The 20,350-nt window shown below is 37.8% G+C and overlaps 1 protein-coding gene across 3 annotated transcripts in view; it reads left to right on the forward strand.

Annotated features, from left to right (window-relative positions):
• Positions 1-20,350, forward strand: part of dyrk1b (dual-specificity tyrosine-(Y)-phosphorylation regulated kinase 1B) — a 41,232-nt gene that overhangs the window by 2,730 nt on the left and 18,152 nt on the right. The window contains exon 1 of one of the 3 annotated variants that reach the window (XM_079893992.1): positions 18,158-20,333. The exons of 1 other annotated variant lie outside the window; for it this stretch is intronic. In XM_079893992.1, coding sequence (XP_079750118.1) covers positions 20,192-20,333 — 142 coding nt within the window. In that variant the 5' untranslated portion in view covers positions 18,158-20,191. Of the gene's footprint in view, positions 1-18,157; positions 20,334-20,350 lie in introns of those variants that run through there. One more of the 3 variants, XM_079893993.1, reaches the window with a different exon arrangement.

The following is a 20,350-nucleotide window of genomic DNA, read 5'->3' on the forward strand; positions in this document are numbered from 1 at the left end:
TTTCAGAGACCACCTGAGGCAGTATTCCCTATTCATCTTGCAACATACTTGTAAATTTGATAGCGCTGGGAGGAGAGGACACACACACACACACAAACTTACAAGTGCAAAGTTTATATACCGTCTCCCTGTTTATGTGGCTCTGACTTCTTTGATGATCAGCATAAGCTACATTTAGGCTCTTCCAAACATTGCAAAGCGCTCTTCTTGCTGTGTAAATTCATGATAAATGCTAGAGTAGGAAAGAGCTGTTTTAGCCCACCTCTCTTTCTGTCTGTCTGTCCCTGTGTGACTTTGCCCTTTCTCTATCAGGACAAATCCCTTCACTCATCAGATGGCATATAGCCTAACACATCGATTTGGATGTGGCTCTTAACAAGCTTTTCCTCTAAAGCATGGCTTTCATGCGGGGTCAACATGTGGCTGTGTGGAGGATAACAGTATGAAGTATGTTCTCAATTGAGATTGTCCAGGCTATTAAAGTGTATCGTAATTTATGTACATCTTGAAATTTTAAACTACACTTGTCCTATAGAAAGTGACCACCTGAGTTGAGTTTTTGTATTGCTTTGAATCCATGACCAGAAGTAAGATCCACATCAACATAATTAATTTACATATCAAATTGAGGAATTACAAGGAAATTGCATCGGGAAATGGAGCAGCGTTTACAGCCATCGTCCTAAACGTTAATTGCTTTGTCTTGTAAGGGATCGTAGTTAAAGCCATTAACCACCATTTCGGCAAACTCATTCAGCCTCTGAGTATCATCACTTTGGTGCCCTGCCCATTTGGTAGTAAACGACATTGAGGTGTGTTCATCATTGAACTTGCAAATAAAAATTACATTAATGTAAACCAGTCCAACACAGGCTGCAAAACTTGAGTTTTTTTTTTTTTGGAGTTATATTGGCTAGTTTCTTTTTAATGTAATTCATGAGATGTCAATGAGCGTAAGTTGAATGGGTCTCTCATGGTGTCATTTGCTAACCACATGAGTGATGGATTGATTTTTTTTTTTTTATTGATCACAGTCACATTGCAGGAAGTTAATTCAGGTCTTGTGACCCTGTATTACAGCTAATGTAAGCTTTGCCACCAAAAAAAGGGGCACAAAAGAGAAGACTTCTGGTCAAGAGCATCTTAGCTGGCTTCATGGCTTGCTCCCAGCTTCCTTCCATAAGCTTGTTACTTCCTGTCCCTTTTTAATGGAGTTTTCTTCCTGCTTCCAGTGGCTCATAAATTGGTAATGAAAAGCACACAGTGGCTTTGTAGATGTTGAACTGGCTTGGTGGATACCTAGGGTATGAGAGAGGCTAGAGCTGGTAAGTCCCGCCCCTTCCGCTAACCCCACTGGACCTCTAGGTTGAAAAATCGTCAATGCAAGTGAATGGGAGAAAATAATTATTTTTTGGTCCCGTTTGAATTTTGCCATGAATGTGAACATATGTTGTCTGTGAATTTTTAATATAATGTTTTGTGTAAAGAATGCTACAATTTAGCTGGTAGAAGTTTGATACGGTTAGACTTTGTGTGAGAGCACTTTGTGGACTACAACTCTTCGCTGCTTTCGACACGTTTCTGAAGAAAGAACAGCCCATTTGGTTTGAATTGTGACATTTGGGTACAAAACACACAGGCATCTCGATCTGTCTCCATAGATTATCACAGCATTAGCACCGTGATTTGACAAGTGGAGGGAAAATGTGTTATGGGGTGACGTCACATAGGCGACATGTAGTCTTTCTCATTATGTCTTTTCCACAACTGCTAGCCAAAGAATCATACAATATACTGTCAAACTCGTAACATGAAAAATTATATAAAAAATTCACATTCAACATATGTTCACATTCATGGCACAATTCAAACGGGACCAGAAAATAATTATTTTCTCCCATTCACTTGCATTGACGATTTTTCAACCTAGAGGTCCACTTGGGGTTTTACGGATGGGCGGGACTTACCAGCTCTATAGCTGTAATTTAGTCAGGTGTTGGTGACTTTTGATGGAGATGAAAGTTGGCTCTTACAGAAATCACATAGGGCATCTCTTATATCCAGACTAACTTGTAATCTCTTTTGCAACAATATGGATGACACTTTTTCTCAGTCTGTCTTCGGTATATGGTGCAAGTTGTGATGTGGACACTTTCCTGTAGGGGAAAAATTCAGTGTTTATGTCCTTTACTGTGTCTCAACCCTTTCTTGACCACTGCATGCACATATCAGAGTAGCCTGCCTTGCTGAGGTGTACACCTTAGCAGCAGTAATGTATGTGAGTGAGTCATTCTGGTCTAGTCCCCACCTCTACATGATGCAGTCTTGGTCAGTGTTTGAAGTGAATAAGCCCAGAAACCCTGTAAGTTTCAGCAATGCTCTTCTTTGACCAGGTGAAATATGGTTTCCAAATCTAGAAATTCAAGGTGCTGTAGAGTTAAGCCAGTCATTATAGAACATAATTACTAGAGCTTGCTAAAGCACAAACCCTTAACCTCCAGTATTAAAGTAACTCATCCTTTATCGTATGTGATATGGAAATATATTATACTTTAAATAATTTACATTTCGAAGTGTTCTAACTTAAGGTTTTTATACTGACATTGATGTTCTTGAGCCTTATATAGCATGTCATGGGCCTTATTCACAGAGGCAACACGGTTTTTATTTCTATATTGAAGAAAATCTATCTGAATAAAATCCATTTTTAAACAGATTTTCTGATTCACCTTCGTAAATGAATCTATTTTGTTTGGAAGGTACAACAACCAATGTGTATGTGCTAGGAAAAGCAACTGCAGTCTGAACAGAAAAAAATTAGATCTGGCCATATTATAGGAACTGTCGTAAAAATAATAATTATACTAATAAAAAAAAAAAATAATAAAAAAAAAAAAATATATATATATATATATATATATAGGCCTGTATATATTGCCTTTCCGACACACTGAATGTAGAACTGAATAGAACAAAAATCACATAAAAATCTGGCCAAATATAAAATGCAATTTGAGTTGTCGGTTTAAGAAAAATGAAATCAGATTTGACCTGCAGTGTGTGAACTTTTGGCTCGGGCCTGCAAGCCATATGTATGCATAGATGGCACATTCGACCTCTCCAGAAACGTCGGCGCACCAGCCGTCTTGCAACGGTCAGTGTGTCGCCACTCACAGTAAGAATCAATGATGCCACAACATTGCGCAGCTTCTGGTTGTTGTGAAACGGCCGAGATTTAAATTCCCGAAGAAATGGGATAACCTTTCATAGGTGAGAATGTGTTGGTTTGTGTTTTTATATGCATTAACTCAATATTACATGTTTTTACAATGATACTTTGAATGTTTTTACTTTTACTATAGTAACTTTTTAATGTTGTGTTAGCTGATGCCTTCATATTGTATTAAATCCTATGAAAATCATCTGTTGCTGAAGTCTATTGCAGATACAGATATTCGTATAACTATGGTTGCAGACGCACAGTCAACTTGTTCTCGAGTGTTCACGGACTGGCTTTAACCGTTCCAACATGGCGGACAGCTTACGTATAGCCGCCCATAGAAACAGCCGATAGTGAGGCATCTATGTCTGTGCTGCTAGCATCCACTTAGCAATGCCATAACAACAACCACTAAGAACACCCTAACAACTGCATAGCAACCTTAGCATCATGGCTTCAAGTATTGCACTCACATTTTGTGTTCACACCCCTTCAGATTATCTAGTTAGACATCCTCAAAAGTTTTCTGACAACAAAAGGGGTTTTTGCACCGGAGGGACATTTTGATAGATCCCATAAATTTTGCTAGGAGTAGGCTACCTGCTTTTTGACATGTTCACAGCGCAGGAACTGGGAACAATTTAAGTTATAGGAATGCCTTATTGGGGGGACTAAATTAGCTCCTACTTCAGAGTAGGGTCTAACCCAGCACAATAGGAACTACAGAAGTTTACATTGATTGACCAAACGCATGCCATACGAAACAAAGGCACCCACCATTTTTAAAAAGCCGTGAAAACACAGTTAACATATACTTACTCCATGAACATGTAAAACAGTGATAGATGGACCAACGCTGAAGTCCAGGGAGATTTTGTCTCTTAGCCCTCTTTTTTGCTCTTTCAAACAAATAACTTATACGTCTACATTACATCTCCGTCATCACGAAACCCACGGCACACAACAAAAACACAGCTCCGATCACAGCGTCTTCCATCTTCCAGTTGTTGACGTTGTTAAATGCTGCGCTTAAATGACGTCGCTGTCGCCCGGCTTACGTCACTTCAGAGTTCCTACCAGGAAAATGGCCCTAGGGGAAATTTAGTTCTCGGGGGACCACCCTAGTGGCTAGTTCATATAACTGAGTTCCTATAACTATCCGTAGCGAAAGCCACTATATACTATTTTCCAGAAGGAGTCAGGCTATCAATGAATATCCGAGAGCAGTATTTGTGGAAGCAAACCTGAAGTAGCTGAACCTTTCTGCTGTAATTTAAGCATTCTGTTTGCATTGTGCGCAATTGAGTTATTGTGATGCATGTGTGTGTTTGATCAGTATGATGTCTCTCTGAATGCATGTCTGCTTTAGCATCCTCTGTGCATGTGTGTGATAAGAAGGAGCTGCTCATCTTCATGGTGATCTTTTTTCCCTCTCAGCATCCCTGCCTTGCTGACCTGCTTAACACAGCTCTGAGATGGAGAGAGAGTGAGGGTGAATGAGTTTAAACATATGGAGGAGTGAGTCTGGAAGATGGGAAAGGTAACAGGGAGGTAGAATAAACTGGGAGAGAAGAGATCTTGATAAATCAAGATAAATGGATCTCCTATTCAGTCGAAAGACAAAAAAGAAAGGTGTAAAGATGGATGTGTGTGTATGTGTGTCAGAGAGAGAGAGCGAGAAAGTCATTGGTGGAGCTGGATGGGATAAAGATGTTATGAGCTGCTCCCAAAATAGACTTTTCTTCATCATTTTAGTAATCTTTATCCATCCCGTGCAAATCCCTGCACCATGAGAGAATAGTCATTTAAAGTCAAGTGCATGACATGACCACAACATGGAATTCATTTGTAAGTTCCCAAGGTGAAAAAGACATGATTTTATTGTGTTGTTTATTAAAACTGAATTTAGATCAAACTATTCTTTTTCACATTTGTGGCTTTTGCTATTTTATTTATAACAAAACTTAAAAGGTGATGGCAAGAAGAGGGAGAATTGGGACAGGGTGTGTGATTCAAACCTGCATCTCCTGCATGAGCACCATTGCTTCACATGTAGCATGTGTTATGATAGGCCTCAGCTCTGGCTTTTATACGTTTGCCTAGTTGTAATACTTTATTTTTACCTATGAAGTCAGGGATAGTTAAAAAATAAAGTTTGCATACATTTTCAATACAACATTTGCTGTCAACTTGTTTAGAAAAGGGACAACAGACTATCTAAAAACTCATAATTCGAGTAGACTGATGTATAATCCACTAGTTGGGTTATTTGACTAATATTTGAAATTATCGACTGATAACTGTGCCTCATTGGCCAATTAATAGTATAGCCTAGTATCTGCTCTGAAATTGAACATCAATAGCCTTGTAGATAATGCACATTTTCTGAGTAAATATTGTAAAATACATTTTATTTTGAACTGATTCATTTGATGAATTTGAAATCATATCAGCCACTGGCGATTAAATAACAATTGACCATTAATTAATATGACAATTAACAGACACATACACTACCATTCAGTCAAGAAATTAATATTTTATTCAGAGAGATGAATTAAATTGATTAAAAGTGATAGTAAAGAGATTTACACCGCTACAAAAGATTTCAAATAAATGCTGTTCTTTTAAACTTTCTATTCATCAAAGAATTGATAATTGCTAATAATACAAAATGGTTTTTTGAGCAGCAAATCAGCATATTACAATGATTTCTGAAAGTTGTCATGTATCTCTCTCTAGGCAGATACTAGTTGAATTGCAAAAAGACAGTTTGATTAGGAGTTTGATGAACTGGGTAACTTGAGCTACGCTATTTACGCTATTTGCAGCTATAGCTTAGTAATTGTATTTATTTTTGTGATGAGGTCTGTGTTTTATATTGCCACACCCTGTTGCTATGATTTAATTCACCATGGGATCGGGTTTAATAGTACTCCATTTACTGCAGACTTGTCCAGAAAGTTAGAAGTTAAGCCTTCTGGACCAAATCTATGGTGATCTAACAACTGTCACAATAGAGCATTGTCAAAATGGCTGTTTTTAAATACAGACACTTTGTTTTAATTCATATTTGAGTATGATAAGGCTTTATCTCGCTATTAGTGCACTAATGAGAGAATATTGTGTTTGTTATGCCCAATTTTTGGAATGAATAAGTTGTAAATCTCACTTGCTCTTCCTCTCTCATACACAGACTTTAGGAATGGCAAGGCAACACTCAATAGGCTTGCATGTTGTTGAATATGGGATGTATTTACATGGCCCATGTCTCTATGGATACGGTGACGTGGGGGTAGTGCGGGGCAGAACAGTATAGGATCCTCATCAGGGACATTGCTGGGTCACTCTCTCTTCAAAGGGAGATGAAAGTGGGTCAGGGCTGGGGGAAGAGATGAGAGGAGAAGGAAGGAAATCAGGAGCAACTGAGAACATGCCACACAGCTTTATTTTAGTCTGTTGCACCAGTGTTGATTAGTCAAACTTGTTTAGCGCTTATTCTGTAATTATGTCAGGACGTAGCATCAGTTTGTATCACTTGATGGGGTGACCGTAGTCCTGGGTCCACGGTTAAAGGGTTAGTTCACCCCACTCCCACCCAAAAAATGTAATCAATTACTCGCCTTCATGTCGTTTCAAAACTGTAAGTCTTTTGTTCATCTTCGAAACACAAATTTCTAGATAAAATCTGAGAGAAAACTTTCTGTCCCTCCATTGACAGTTCACGCAGCCACCACTTCGACGCTTCAAAAAGTTCATAAAGAGATCATAAAACTAATCCATATGAATTGAGCGGTTTATTCCAGATTTTCTGAAGAGACCGTATCGCTTTATATGATGAACAGATTGAATTTAGGCTTTTATTAATGTATAAACATTGATCGGCCAACATAAACAGAAGCTCAACCGAACCTGTTTGATGTTTAACCCTCTGGGGTCCTTCGTTTAACAGTCACACTTGGGACCTTCGGGTCCAAATGGACCCGGAGGGCGGGATTAATATATATATTAAAAAATCTTAATATTTTTTTTTTTACTTGTTTTTTATAATATTTTTTCTTTTCTTTTTTGGTGTTTTGAAATAATTTTATGATTTATAATTAATATTTATGCAATAATTATGACCCATTTTTTCCCATTGAATATAATAGAAATTTTTTATATATATATAATTTTTATTTAATTTTTATTAAAGCTGTATTTCATTTTAGAGTCAAGCCTAGGCCTCATGAAAGCAATTTTTGAAATGAGATGGGCGCCAACTGGTGGACACACTGAGCATTTTTATCACGCAATAGCACATTTTTACCACTAGTGGATTTACAGCTCTCTGTAGAAAGGCTTGCGAATTCTAGTAATTTTTGCCTGAACAGATTTAGTCTGTTTTGCACTCTTGATTTTTAGAGATTCACCCCTTCACTGTTGAGTCCTTTTTTTCTGCATCCTGGCTGATTTGTAGATTGTATGCACAAAAAAACTCTGTGTTTTCATATTTTTGACAATTTCCCATTCATTTCCTATGGGAGTCATTTTTGACCAAAGAGCAGAAGTGTGATGACCACTTAGCATGGTTGGATCATGACCTCAATATTTCTTGTGTGTTCACATACCTAATACCATAAAAGTCACCTAGTTTCGTAACATTCCGATGAAGCTGTGATTTTTAAAAATTCAAAACAGATTTTTGTAATCTGAATTTATTAGTGTGTATGTGTATAAAAGTATGTTTGTGTGTGTGTGTGGATGTGTCTGTTTTGCACTCTTGATGTTTTAGAAATTCACCCCTTCACTGTTGAGTCCTTTTTTTCTGCATCCTGGCTGATTTGTAGATTGTATGCGCAAAAAAACCTCTGTGTTTTCATATTTTTGACAATTTCCCATTCATTTCCTATGGGGGTCATTTTTGACCAAAGAGCAGAAGTGTTATGACCACTTAGCATGCTTGGATCATGACCTCAATATTTTTTCTGTGTTCACATACCTAATACCATAAAAGTCACCTAGTTTCGTAACATTCCGATGAAGCTGTGATTTTTAAAAATTCAAAACAGATTTTTGTAATCTGAATTTATTAGTGTGTATGTGTATAAAAGTGTGTTTGTTTGTGTGTGTGTGTATGTGTGGATGTGTCTGTTTTGCACTCTTGATGTTTTATAGATTCACCCCTTCACTGTTGTGTGCTTTTTTTCTGGATCGTGGCTGATTTGTAGATTGTACGCACAAAAAAACTCTGTATTGTCACATTTTTGCCAATTTCCCATTCATTTCCTATGGCGGGTCCATTTGGACCCGAAGGTCCTGAGTGTGACTATTTTTTTTACAACCACTTAGACTATTCAAATCCTGTCCCCAATTTTTTTGGGTGTTCATATACCAAGTACCAACAAAGTCACCAAATTTCGGATCATTCCGATGAAGCTATGATTTTTTAATTTTTTTTATTTAAACGCTTCGGGTCCATTTGGACCCGAAGGACCCCAGAGGGTTAAGAACAGACCTCTTGCTGAAGCTCAAATGTGCAGCGTAACACGAGAACGAACCTCATTGGTTCTCGCACATCAAGCAAACATGAATGAACTTCCGTTTACCGACTTGTGTGAGTTGATGAATGTTTATATGTGAATAAAGGCCTAAATACAATCTGTCCATCATGTAAAGCGATCGTGTCTCTTCAGAAAGTTTGGACTAAACCGCTCAATTCATATGGATTAGTTTTACGATCTCTTTATGCACTTTTAAAAGCGTCAAATTGTCAGTTGCGTGGACTGTGAATGGAGGGACAGAAATCTCTCAGATTTGATTAAAATATCTTCATTTGTGTTTTGAAGATGAGCGAAAGCCTTACGGGTTTGGATCGACACGAGGGCGAGTAATTGATGACAGAATTTTACCACAATTTAAAGGGATAGTTCACCCAAAAAATGAAATGAAAATTCTCTTATCATTTACTCACCCTCGTGTTGTTGCAAACCCATATTACTTTCTTCTGTGGAACACTTTGAAAGTCAATAGGGTCCAATGTTGTTCATCATGGTGAGTAAATCATAACAGAATTGTCTTTTTTTTGTGAACTAGAACTTTAATACTCTTTACAGCCCTACGTGCAGTCTACTACACAACTCTTGCATACAGTGACTGTGACGTTCGCCATCAGGTTGGCCACCATCTTATCCAGCTGTCTTTTTAGACCGCTTTGCCAAAGATAGACATGTTAGATGTTGCAAACACATTGGTGATACAGCAATTCAGAAACTTTGCTTATTTTGTATTTCAGGAAAAGCTGTAGTTGGAAACCCTAAGGTGATGGACACAGGGTTGTGGAGATCCTAGTCCCAAACGCTGGCCTACCTTTAGACAACATCCATCCGAATTGGCCTATATAACCCATACTGCATAAACGGATTCCACAAATTGTCAAATTTGTCAGTCTGCTTCATCACTTGAATGCAAGAGGCTGGCTGTCTGTGCACATGCATGCATTTCTAGATGTGCACATGTGCCCGTCCTTAAACATCTGTATGTGCGTCATGGTAGCCTATATATTTGAAACATACCTGTTTTAAAGCCCATGTTTAGTAAACTGCATGTGTCCATGTAAAAGGCCCTGTTGTCACCGTGGGAGTGTGAGACTGCTTCATGCACTGACTGTGACAGCCAAAGTGCCTGTCTGTGTGCCTGCATGCCTGCACACACCCCTTGCCAGGCTCCATGACTGCTCTAAGCTGGCACAGCAAGAATTAAATAGCCAGAGCTTCTAGAGATTATGCCTGGCTTAACAGAAGCTTAATCACATCGTATGTGCAGTAAAGGAGGAATAGAACAGACAGTGGAAGAAGAAGAAGAAGAAGAAGAGGAGAGGTGGCAGAGGGGCGTTAGGTGTTCATGTCGACCAAGGTCTAAGAATTGCGGTTTTGAAAGTTCCAATTTTAGGGGTATGTTTGATCCAAAAAGGAGCATTGTGGATGTTAGCTGTCAACCTTTATTATTCTTGTATGTTCAGAAGCACTGCTCTTGAAAACCACCTGTGCAAGAACTAAAGAAATCTTTGAACTTGATGTTTTAAGTCTGTTTCAGCTACCAATGACTATTGGATATTTTCTTAATAATACATGATGGATATTACCCAAAACAAGCTATCTAGACTGGAAAAGTTTAACTTACCATTTGCAAACAATTTTACTTTTATAATGTTAGCTAATGCAGATGTTACTATATCATATGCGAATGTAAGTTTGCTAAAACAATAAATGCTATTTGGCCGTTTATCAGCATAATTTCACCCATGCTGCCTAGCATGTGACGTTAGCAGAAAAGGAAAGTAATTTCAGAGGTGGAGAGTGTAATAACAATTTTATGAAAGATTACAGAAGACGAGCAAGATATATATATATATAGTTTTGATTAAATGTTGAACATTTCATTAACATGTTTAACATACTTTTTTACATACAAATTACTTTAACATACTTTGTATAACATATTATGCACATGTTTGTTTTAATCAGTGTCACTATTGAGATGCTGATCAGGACTGTTTTAAAATTGGTTCTATTTATGTTTGTGGATGGTATTTAGTTATTGACCTGTTGCTACAATTGCTAATTCATATTTTATTAAAATAGCAAAACATAAATAAAATATTTTAGCCTTTGTAGTTTATACAAGAGGTTCAACTGCTTTGTCTTTCATCACATGTGAGCAGCCGAGCCTTTGTGGGGTTTGAACAATGTTCTCAGTGTAATTTGCTTAAATTACATTTAATAATTTTTTTCGAACCTCCCAAAGAAAGAGAACTTTTTTATTCCAGCCCCAAATGTGGGCATTTTGTATTAACTAGTGTGACTGGGAAAAAGTACAAGTCCAGATGGCAAGAGAACTTGGAAGGGTATAAGTCTCAGAAATCACCCAGACTTTCAGTGATGTGAGGAATGATTGTTAAAGCCGTTTATTGAGTGTAAACCTTTTGATCGATTACATAACATGCCAATCGAACAGTGATGTCTTTATGTTAAGTAGGGTGATATGATACCCTGATATCTGTTTTTGGATGCTACCCTGAAACTTGTCAGAGACATATCAATGACTTATTTTGTTTTAATGGTTTGTTTTGCTTTGCAAATTACATTGAATAAATGTGTCGAACCTCCCAAAGATTTGGCTGCTTATGTGTGAACATGAGGTGAAAGACAAAGCAGTTGAACTTGTATAGGTTTTTTCGAAATGTTCAAGTTGGGCATAATTTCCACTCAAATAGATTGTCTATAGCAGCACTCATGCCTTGCAATGGGGGAGAGATATGTGATGTGTTTTAGATTGATTTGTTTTAATGGGTTTGTCCTTTGACAAATCTAATGGCCTTAGTTGATTCCAGTCCTGCCATTAGATCACTTTCATCAAAGTACTGAGCTGCTATTTTTGGTTCTGTAAACCTTCATACTACATGGTCTAAAAAGAAACAGCCAAAAATACTACTAGTTTACATGTGTATTATTGCCATAACTTTTCATGAAGAGATTTTAAGTCTATTTGTAAATCGTAGTACAGAAAACTTTGAGAAATTTGGCCTGTGTTCATTTGTTCTCGGGTGATGCAAAGTTTAGCAATCTTGCATACTCCACCTTAAACTTTGTTACAGACCTTATCAAAACTTTTTAGTGCTCATTTTTTTCTGTTCTTCCTTTAAAGACTTTTGGAAATCCAAATACTGCATTGAAAACATGCTCTCTTAGGTAAACATCAATATTGTGTGTGTGTGTGTGTGCATGTGGAAGTTTTTTAGAAACAAGGTAGTGGGTGAAAACAATATCCAACCCGTCCTTGATTCACGGATTTACCAGATTCACCAAGTGCTGATCTAAAAAGGCTTTTCTCTCCCTCTGCCAATGCTTCCTCTCCCTTCATGCATTGATTTGGCTTGGCCACTAGAGGCAGCAGAGGAGGGGCCACCAGTAACTTCTCAATTATCACAGCCCTATGTATGCTTTTCTCTTTTAATCCCTGGTAAAGCATTGATATCAGCAGTTATGTAGTTTTACAATATTTGTTTATTTATTTATTTATTTTTCTGTATGTAAAATTCTGTAATATTTATGTGTTGCTGCTTATTGTTATGTCACCCCAAGGCTTCCAGTGGCACTGTAGGAATGACCCATGAGCAACCTGATCACTCTTATGAACTTTCCCTGAACTCTAGAAACACTAATGCATACATTAAAGCAGTTTACTCTTTGTAGAAAAAAAACACCCGCATAAAAAAAGTAGATTAATTGCACCAAAAAGGATGACACTGGTGTGGCCTGGGCTCGCTGTTTCTCTCATTGAGTGTCTGTGCGACTGTTATGTGTGGTTTTCAGGTGAAAGGTCGCACTGTGGAAGGGAGGGCAGGGTGGGGGGAAGGCTCATCAGGGATTAACAGTGGGGATTCTCCTGCGTCTCGCTCCACGAAAGGGTCAGGCGTAAGTGCACTGACACGTGTGGACAGATACTGTCAAGCTTTGTCTCTTCCTGATCATTGTGTCCCATGTATTATTACCAGAACATATTTAATAATTTAGCATGTTGTGACTGTAATAATCACTTCATCATTATGTTTTTAAGACTATAAAGCCATTGAAATAAACTATTTTTTCCCCTGTTATTCATTGAGTGTGTTCAAATATTACTGAAGTTACAAAATGTATATGTATATTATATATATTATACACGCACACACACCTTTTTCAAGTAATATAATATGTAATGTAAAGGAAAAGTCAACCTGTCATTATCACAAAATAAACCTATATCTAATACTATATCACAATAGTCTGATCAGGGCCTGACATGAAGTGGGTTTATTTTGAGATAATGTCTGGCTAACTTTTCGTTATCTGGCTTATTACACACAACTACTTTTAGTTAATTAATCAATATTATTATTATTAGTAGTAATAAATAAATGCATGGAGAGAAAATATTAGTTTATATACTAAAATAATCTTATTTGTATAGAGTGCAGAGAGCATTACATGACAACTTTGTAGGAACATTTCATAACAGTTGTACAGTGATGCCCTGGATGACTGAATGATTTCTGCAACTGACCAATCAGAATCAAGTATTCCAGAAAGCTGTGTAATAAATATACTATCCAAAAACTGTCTATCATATGCTACTGTTCAAAAGTTTGGGATCAGAGATTTGTTAATGTTTTTGAAATAAGTCTCACCAAGACTACATTTATGTGATCAAAAATACAGGGGGGGAAACAGTAATATTGTGAAATATTACAGTTGAATAAAACTGCTTTCTATTGTAATAAATTTGTAAAAGGTATTTTTTCCTGTGATTGCAAAGCTGAATTTTCATCATCATTACTTCAGTCTTCAGTGTCACATGTCAGTGTCACAGTGTCTTCGTTCTAATATGCTGATTTGGTGCTTTCTTATTATTATTGAAAACAGTTGTACAGCTTCATATTTTTGTGGAAACCATGATACATTTGTTCAGGATTCTTTGATGAATAAAGTTAAAAAGAACTTGAAATATATATTTTTTTTGTAACATTATAAATATATGCTATCACTTTTGATCAGTTTAATGCACCTTTTCTGAATAAAAGTATTCATTTCATTTTCAAAAAACGTATGACCACAAACTTTTCAACGGTAGTATAAATGATGCTCTGTTTTTGTAAATATGTCCGTAAAAAAAGTTGAAGACTAAGTCTAACATTGTTTTTTGTAGTTATGCGAGTATTTTGATTCCTAAAGTTGTGACAGCTCATCTATGACTTAAAAGTGATTTTGAAATGCTGGTGCCATGGCCTAAGTGTTGGACATCTTTATCGTTCGTGTCCACAACTGTTCAAGCATGGCACCTCATGCAACCTATTTATGGATGAAACTTCAAACTTCTGTAATGGTAAACTTGAACCTAACCCATCTTAGGTTTCTTGGCAGAACTTCCATGGCACTAGCAACATTGGGCCATTTTTGTCACAGGTAACACAAGTGTAATGAGGACAACTGTTCTGTTTGGAAACAAGTTTTTTACAGCTTCAGATTCTGTGCATGTGCTTTTATACCATGCTATTGAGTGACATACATAAACCACTTAATTACTGAGCGCAACAAAGAGGTCTATCTCACTTACAACTTGTAGATTCACTGAAAAACTAAATAAAAACTTGGTTTAATATTAACGTTTTAACATTTTGTTTGCCATTTGAATGGCACAGGGCACTTTACAATAAATATTGCTAAGACCCTAGCTAGATGTCCTGTTCCCCACCTGTTTTAAGTGTTCACTCTATAATTGGCATGTTTTGTTTTACTGCTCTTGGATATATGGAATAGAGGTGGTCCAAAGAAAGCACACACTTTAAGTGGCTATTTTAAATATTTAGGGACTAAGAGGTCAGGTTTACTCTGTTGTAAATATCTCACTGTTGGTAGACGAGCTATTTGCCAATGGGAAGTGTTTGCTGGGAGTGCTGTGATGTATATCTGGCCATTCTGCCTGTCAATAAGGAGGTTGAAAATAAAGCACTGAAAAGTATATGATTTGTTTTGGTCAGCATGCCGTCCTCATCTTCTGCTCCTATAAAGCCCATTTTGTTGCCTTATTTAACTTGCATGTGTCCAAACAGACAGATGTAACTCTGTAATGCACACTTTAAAATCGAGAAGAAGAAAAAAAAACATCTCTGGCGTGAGCAGAGCTGAAACACAACCCCGGCAACCTCCCCGCAGTGTAATTGTAATTCGCTGCTGTGTTACCCCGCCGTTCCTTTTGCGCTTGCTAGCTTCTTCAGTGAAGTTCGACTACCGTATCTTCCCACTGCATCATGTTTACCTAGCAACACGCATCACCCGCTGCCGGCCCTCCCATTGGTCATTTCAAAACGCACCCGGGACCAATGGCAGGGCTGTTACCATGGTACAATGTGTAGTTGCCGGGTGGAATTTTGCTGCAAGGCACGTGAGTCCCGGAATCTTCGCCTTGCGTTTTTAATCTCGGGTGTCTGGGAGCTTTGCAAAGGTGATTTATTGGAACCGAGTCACATTTCCTCTCAAGAACCAGCTCACTTATACACGTAGACGTTTATTTGTACATTTATGCTTTACAAACCAAAATAATAATGTGACACATAAGGGGCTGCCGCAGCTGTCACAGGGGTGCGCACTGCTGTAGCGGTGGAGAGAAAGGAGGAAAGTTGAATTTCTTGAAGTTTAAACCGAAGCCTATTTGAAAGCAAGCTATATTAAAATACCCACATTTATTTTAGTATTTTCTGTATGCATTTAGCAACTAATAATGTTATTAAATAATATTAAAACATACTTTTGTTTCACATAAACTCGATCATTCAGTGCTACTGGATATAAGTTCGTCATTCAGATATATATATTTTTTTATTAGTTTAACTTACTTGCCTGTTGTTTAGTGCATGTGTTCATATTAATATGGCCTTTCGTAATTCGTTTTATCTTTCATTAGTGTGAATTTTTCTTTCTTTTTTTTAACTATAATTATATAGAATTTGTTTGCACATGATTCCAAATTGGGCGAATTATTTATTTTAATACATGATATTTTAAATGGTTAGACGCTTGCATATCACTTAAAATAGTCATATCGATCTTTTTCTCTTAGCAAGAGAAAGATACGTGAAAGATACATATAAACGAGCTTCTGTGGAGTCATGGAGGATGAATGACGGCATGGTTAACCTCGTTTTGCACCACCATCGACCCCCTCCCTTATACTCTTTTAGGGGAGAACAGAGGAATTACCAACCCGCTCGCAATGGGGTTTGAACATGTTTCCTAACCACAATATGGTAAAATTTCAATCAATAAATATAGACCTAATAAACATTTTTCTTTATGTACAGTATTTAGTAAAAATGCGGACAAATTAAAACTGTACAGTACAGTAACGTTAACTGTATGTGAGACCATAATATATCATTTTAATAAAGTTTTTATTTTATTTTTTAATAACGGTCCCAATTAAATGTCTTTGTTTCGTATAAAGTAAACGCATTCTAAGAGTTATTCAGGTTGTCGTCAGAGCTCTTTTTATTTTATTTGTAATATACAATGACAATATGGATACAAGTTTGAAGTAGCTTATATAAGCTAAAAAAAATGCTCTTGATGTTTGATACTTCTTATTTGTTAAATCTCACCATTTTATTTTAATAATTGTTTCAGTGCAGTGGTATGATAACTAAGTTAAAAATGAATATAAGTGATTAATGATCACTAAAAGTTTGCCCTAATGCAACAATTCTCACATAGATTCTCAGCCTCTTTTTTCGTGTGTGATGAACGAATCAGGAGGCTCTCTCTCTCAACTTTTCGCTGCTGTCTCTCCCCCTCCATATCAATCTACCTGAAGTCTTGTGTTATTTCCGCGGGCACGTCATCCTGTTTCCGCGGCGTATTTTGGAGACAACAAGGAGCTAGGGGAAAGGGCAGTCTCTCGTCTCTTCTCCGCCCACATACCAAGCTGACCAATTCAAACAGTAACGGGGACCAGTTCTGACCAATCGCGCGTAAGCTGCCGTGGCGTTGGATAGCAACAGACCCTACGAACGCGCGCACAGGGGGTGGAGAATGTAGCACCCATGCACGCGCGTTAGCGGGAAGGAGGGGGGAGATTTGAGGAGCAGTTTCTGTGGAAGGGAACATCGGCGTGTGTGCGCGCTTTAGCACAGAAAAGTTTGATGAAACTTAAAGGGCACAGAAAAATAACTTCCTTATCATATACACACAGTTCCCAAAGCTATTGTTACAAATAAAGAATTCAATGTTTCAGATTATGTCAATGACATCAGGCTATGAATTCTTGGGCTAATTATTAAAGATATTTTCATATGGGGGTATTTAGGGCCGACCTTGATGTGTTTGTGGTTTGCATACGTGTTCTGTGCAAAACGTTGCAGTGTGTGTACAAATTATTACATTTCTTCCAGTTGCTTATTTAATGGGCGCAATGTTGAGGTTATAGTCTTGAGCACCCAATTTGTCTTTTGGCGTCTTTTACTTTTAATAACATTAAATATATATATTGTGTTCCCATTTGCTCAAATAGCAAAATAAAAACTCCACAATAGTGTTTTCACCACTTTCAAAAAGATGAAAAAAATAGAGAGAGATTGATAACAGCAGTCAGACTCTCAATTAAAACAGAAATATGTCAATTTGACCGTCACTCCATTAGAAACACCCTCACAGTATCATTAATTCGTTTGTAGTGTTATATATAAACATACATTTTTAAAAAATTAAACTTATATATTTTTACGATGCTGATGACCGAGTCATCACAGTCTGTGAAAAGGGTCCCTGACGTTGTAAACAAACTAACGCTTGTTACTATAGTTACCTGGCTGACTCATAACTAGCATATACATTAGAGCAATCTGATTACCTTTTGTGCTTACTGAAACATTATATGTGAAAACACTTTTAAGATTTGAGAGGGTTCAACCTCTCATAATTCGCACCCTCGTTAAAGCGTTGTACATTACAAAAGTTATGCCTGCATGATGTTTGTTTGTAGACTTGTTCGCTTAAATAAACGCTTTGTAATTGTGTTCAGAGGATTGTTTCTATTGATTCCAGCGGTCTATATGCGCCGTGTGAATATCTATATCTGCAGAGTTACTATAAATGGAGAGAAGTGGCTTGGTGGCGCTACTAAACTGAAAATGGGGATGCAGGGTCTTATAAATGCTTGTGAATATGTTTTGTGGTGAAGCCTTGTTTGATCTGATGAAATCTGAGTAAATAAGCACATAGTCATGCGTCACTCCTTTTGAAACGTGTTTCATGGTTCTCAGGCAGCCCTCCGCTTTTGGTGTTTAAACATTGAAGCGTGGGGAGCTGCGTCAACCGAGCTCCTCCAAAGAGCGGCTCTCCTAGATCCCCCCCTACACTTGAATGTGGATGGAACAATCCTCATTGCAGGGTGTGGATCCAGTGCCGGCCAGAGAGGCTCGACAACAAGGAATAATAACGGGCAAGCAGCGAGTATGACTTGAGACTGGGTGGAAAAGAACGACTTTATACAGGGAAAACAAATATCAAGGAGAAGCTTTAAAACGAACGGAGCGTTACTAACGGCTGAGGGTTGATATCCAAAAGCGGGAGTTATACGAGGGCAAATTAATCTGTGAAAGCGCACGCGGAAGACCAACTACACTGCACGGAATTGCGATCGCGGTGACAGCTCAGGATGGAAGTAACGTCAATTTTTTTGCCAGCTGATGTTCTTCACGAAAACGCTTGATGACGCTTTGAATTCAATTTTATGGTCGACGGAAAGTTGAAAATTGTCAGTCGCGAACTTAACGGTGATCTGTTGTTCTTTGAGGCGACTTGACAGCGCACGGTTGGACAACGACGCGAGCACCCACCATTATAACCCTAACTTTTGAGTGAATTGTCACTGCTTGAACTGGACGTTTGGATTGTTTGGACTTATTTCTGGATATCTTTTCCATTTTATTTTTAAATGCCAAGCACATTCGCTCAACCGAAGCGTTTCGCAGAACTGAAGAGGTTGTGCGATGGGAATCGCAGTCTCTGTGTTAACGTTAACGTTACCCGTCTATTCGTTTGACGTTCGCGCTCTATAATTGAGACTAAATTCTATTCTCACCCACATTGTATTGTGAAAAAGTATCATAGTGAAATCGGCAAGTTTTTATTCCCTTCTCCAGTAGTTGTACATTTTTGTGCCTGTAACTTGCACTTCAGCACTTTGACTCGTTGTAGTTATTTGTGCTTGCACGTGTTTGTTTTGATCCTGCAGCCCACGAAAACATTTATCACAAGCTATAGATTGTTGTCACCCATGTCTTGAGCTCCTGGCACCCTCCTCCCCTTTTTTTCTTTTTGACTTGCCAGCTAATAAGGTCGCTGGTACACCTGCAGACTTTGCCAGTTGCATTCAAGGGGGAAGGGTAACTATTTTTTCCCCATAAGAAAGTCACTGACACCTTACCTGGAGCTGCATTTTTTTGCTCATCAGGATTTCAGGATTAAGATTGTAACTGAGGAAAGTGGCAACACAACCATTGTTGCCAAACGCACCTGCCTTTTTTGACTAAAATAAGCTACTGTAGGATACCTAGACAGAATATAAGAAACGCCTGCTATTTTTAGCAAGAGTGATGGGGTAAATGGTGTTGAAAATTGAGACCCCCACCCACACCCTTAAGGCTACCAACACTTCCAGGTTTAGCTCTGGTTTCCTTGTCAGCTGCTGAATTATCTGGATTGGAAAATTGAAGTGGGGGGTCCTGTCTCAACAAGGATCTCAATCTTATCCCACTCTTTTGAACCGTTTCTCCAAAAGTTATTGATATTTTATCAAATGGAATCCACTCCATATTGTGGGACAATGAATCTAGATACAGTACAAGTAAATCAAACTTTAGTAACCAAATAAGCTCATCCCCATATAAACAGAGAAATATATCTATATGTGTGTGTGTTGCAGATTATATATATATATATAGCTCTATAAAGTATACAAGACATACATAGTTTGAATATGTATATTTTTATGCCAAAAGTGAGCATTGTTGCCTGAAACCCAATCCATTGCCTTAGAATATTATAGTAATAAAGGGAATAGCAAGGACAGAAAAGAAACGGTGTTTGAAATAACTAAATGGTGCCTTTTTCGTTCATCAGTTTCTTCTGTCTGTCACTTCAGGATTTCGCAAGTAATTAAAAGATATTTTTGTGCGTAAATTTAAATCCTAATCTCTATAACTTGCCTTTACGGTTCAAACTTGAGTTTAGTTACCATTGGATGTACCCTACTGGATTATTTTCTGAAGTTATAGGCATGTGCGAAGGATTATTCTATACTTGATGTCAGCGACTTTTTCAGTACTTTTTGGGATCCCCAACAAACTTGATTAGAGTCATTCTTTGGATATCACGGGCCAACGCATAAGCATTTCAGATGGTGATCACTTCGTCTGTGGAGGAGAAGCCGCAGCCTTCTAACAGAATGGTCGCAAACTTGCCGACCGAATCCTGGATTGGCAGCCCAGATCAGAATCGCTTCTTACCCCAATCACACCTACTACGGAAGCCGGCAAGAAGTTAGTAAAACCTCTCT

The sequence above is a fragment of the Squalius cephalus genome (genome assembly GCF_949319135.1).
Source record: "Squalius cephalus genome assembly, chromosome: 15".
Lineage (NCBI taxonomy): Eukaryota > Metazoa > Chordata > Actinopteri > Cypriniformes > Leuciscidae > Squalius > Squalius cephalus.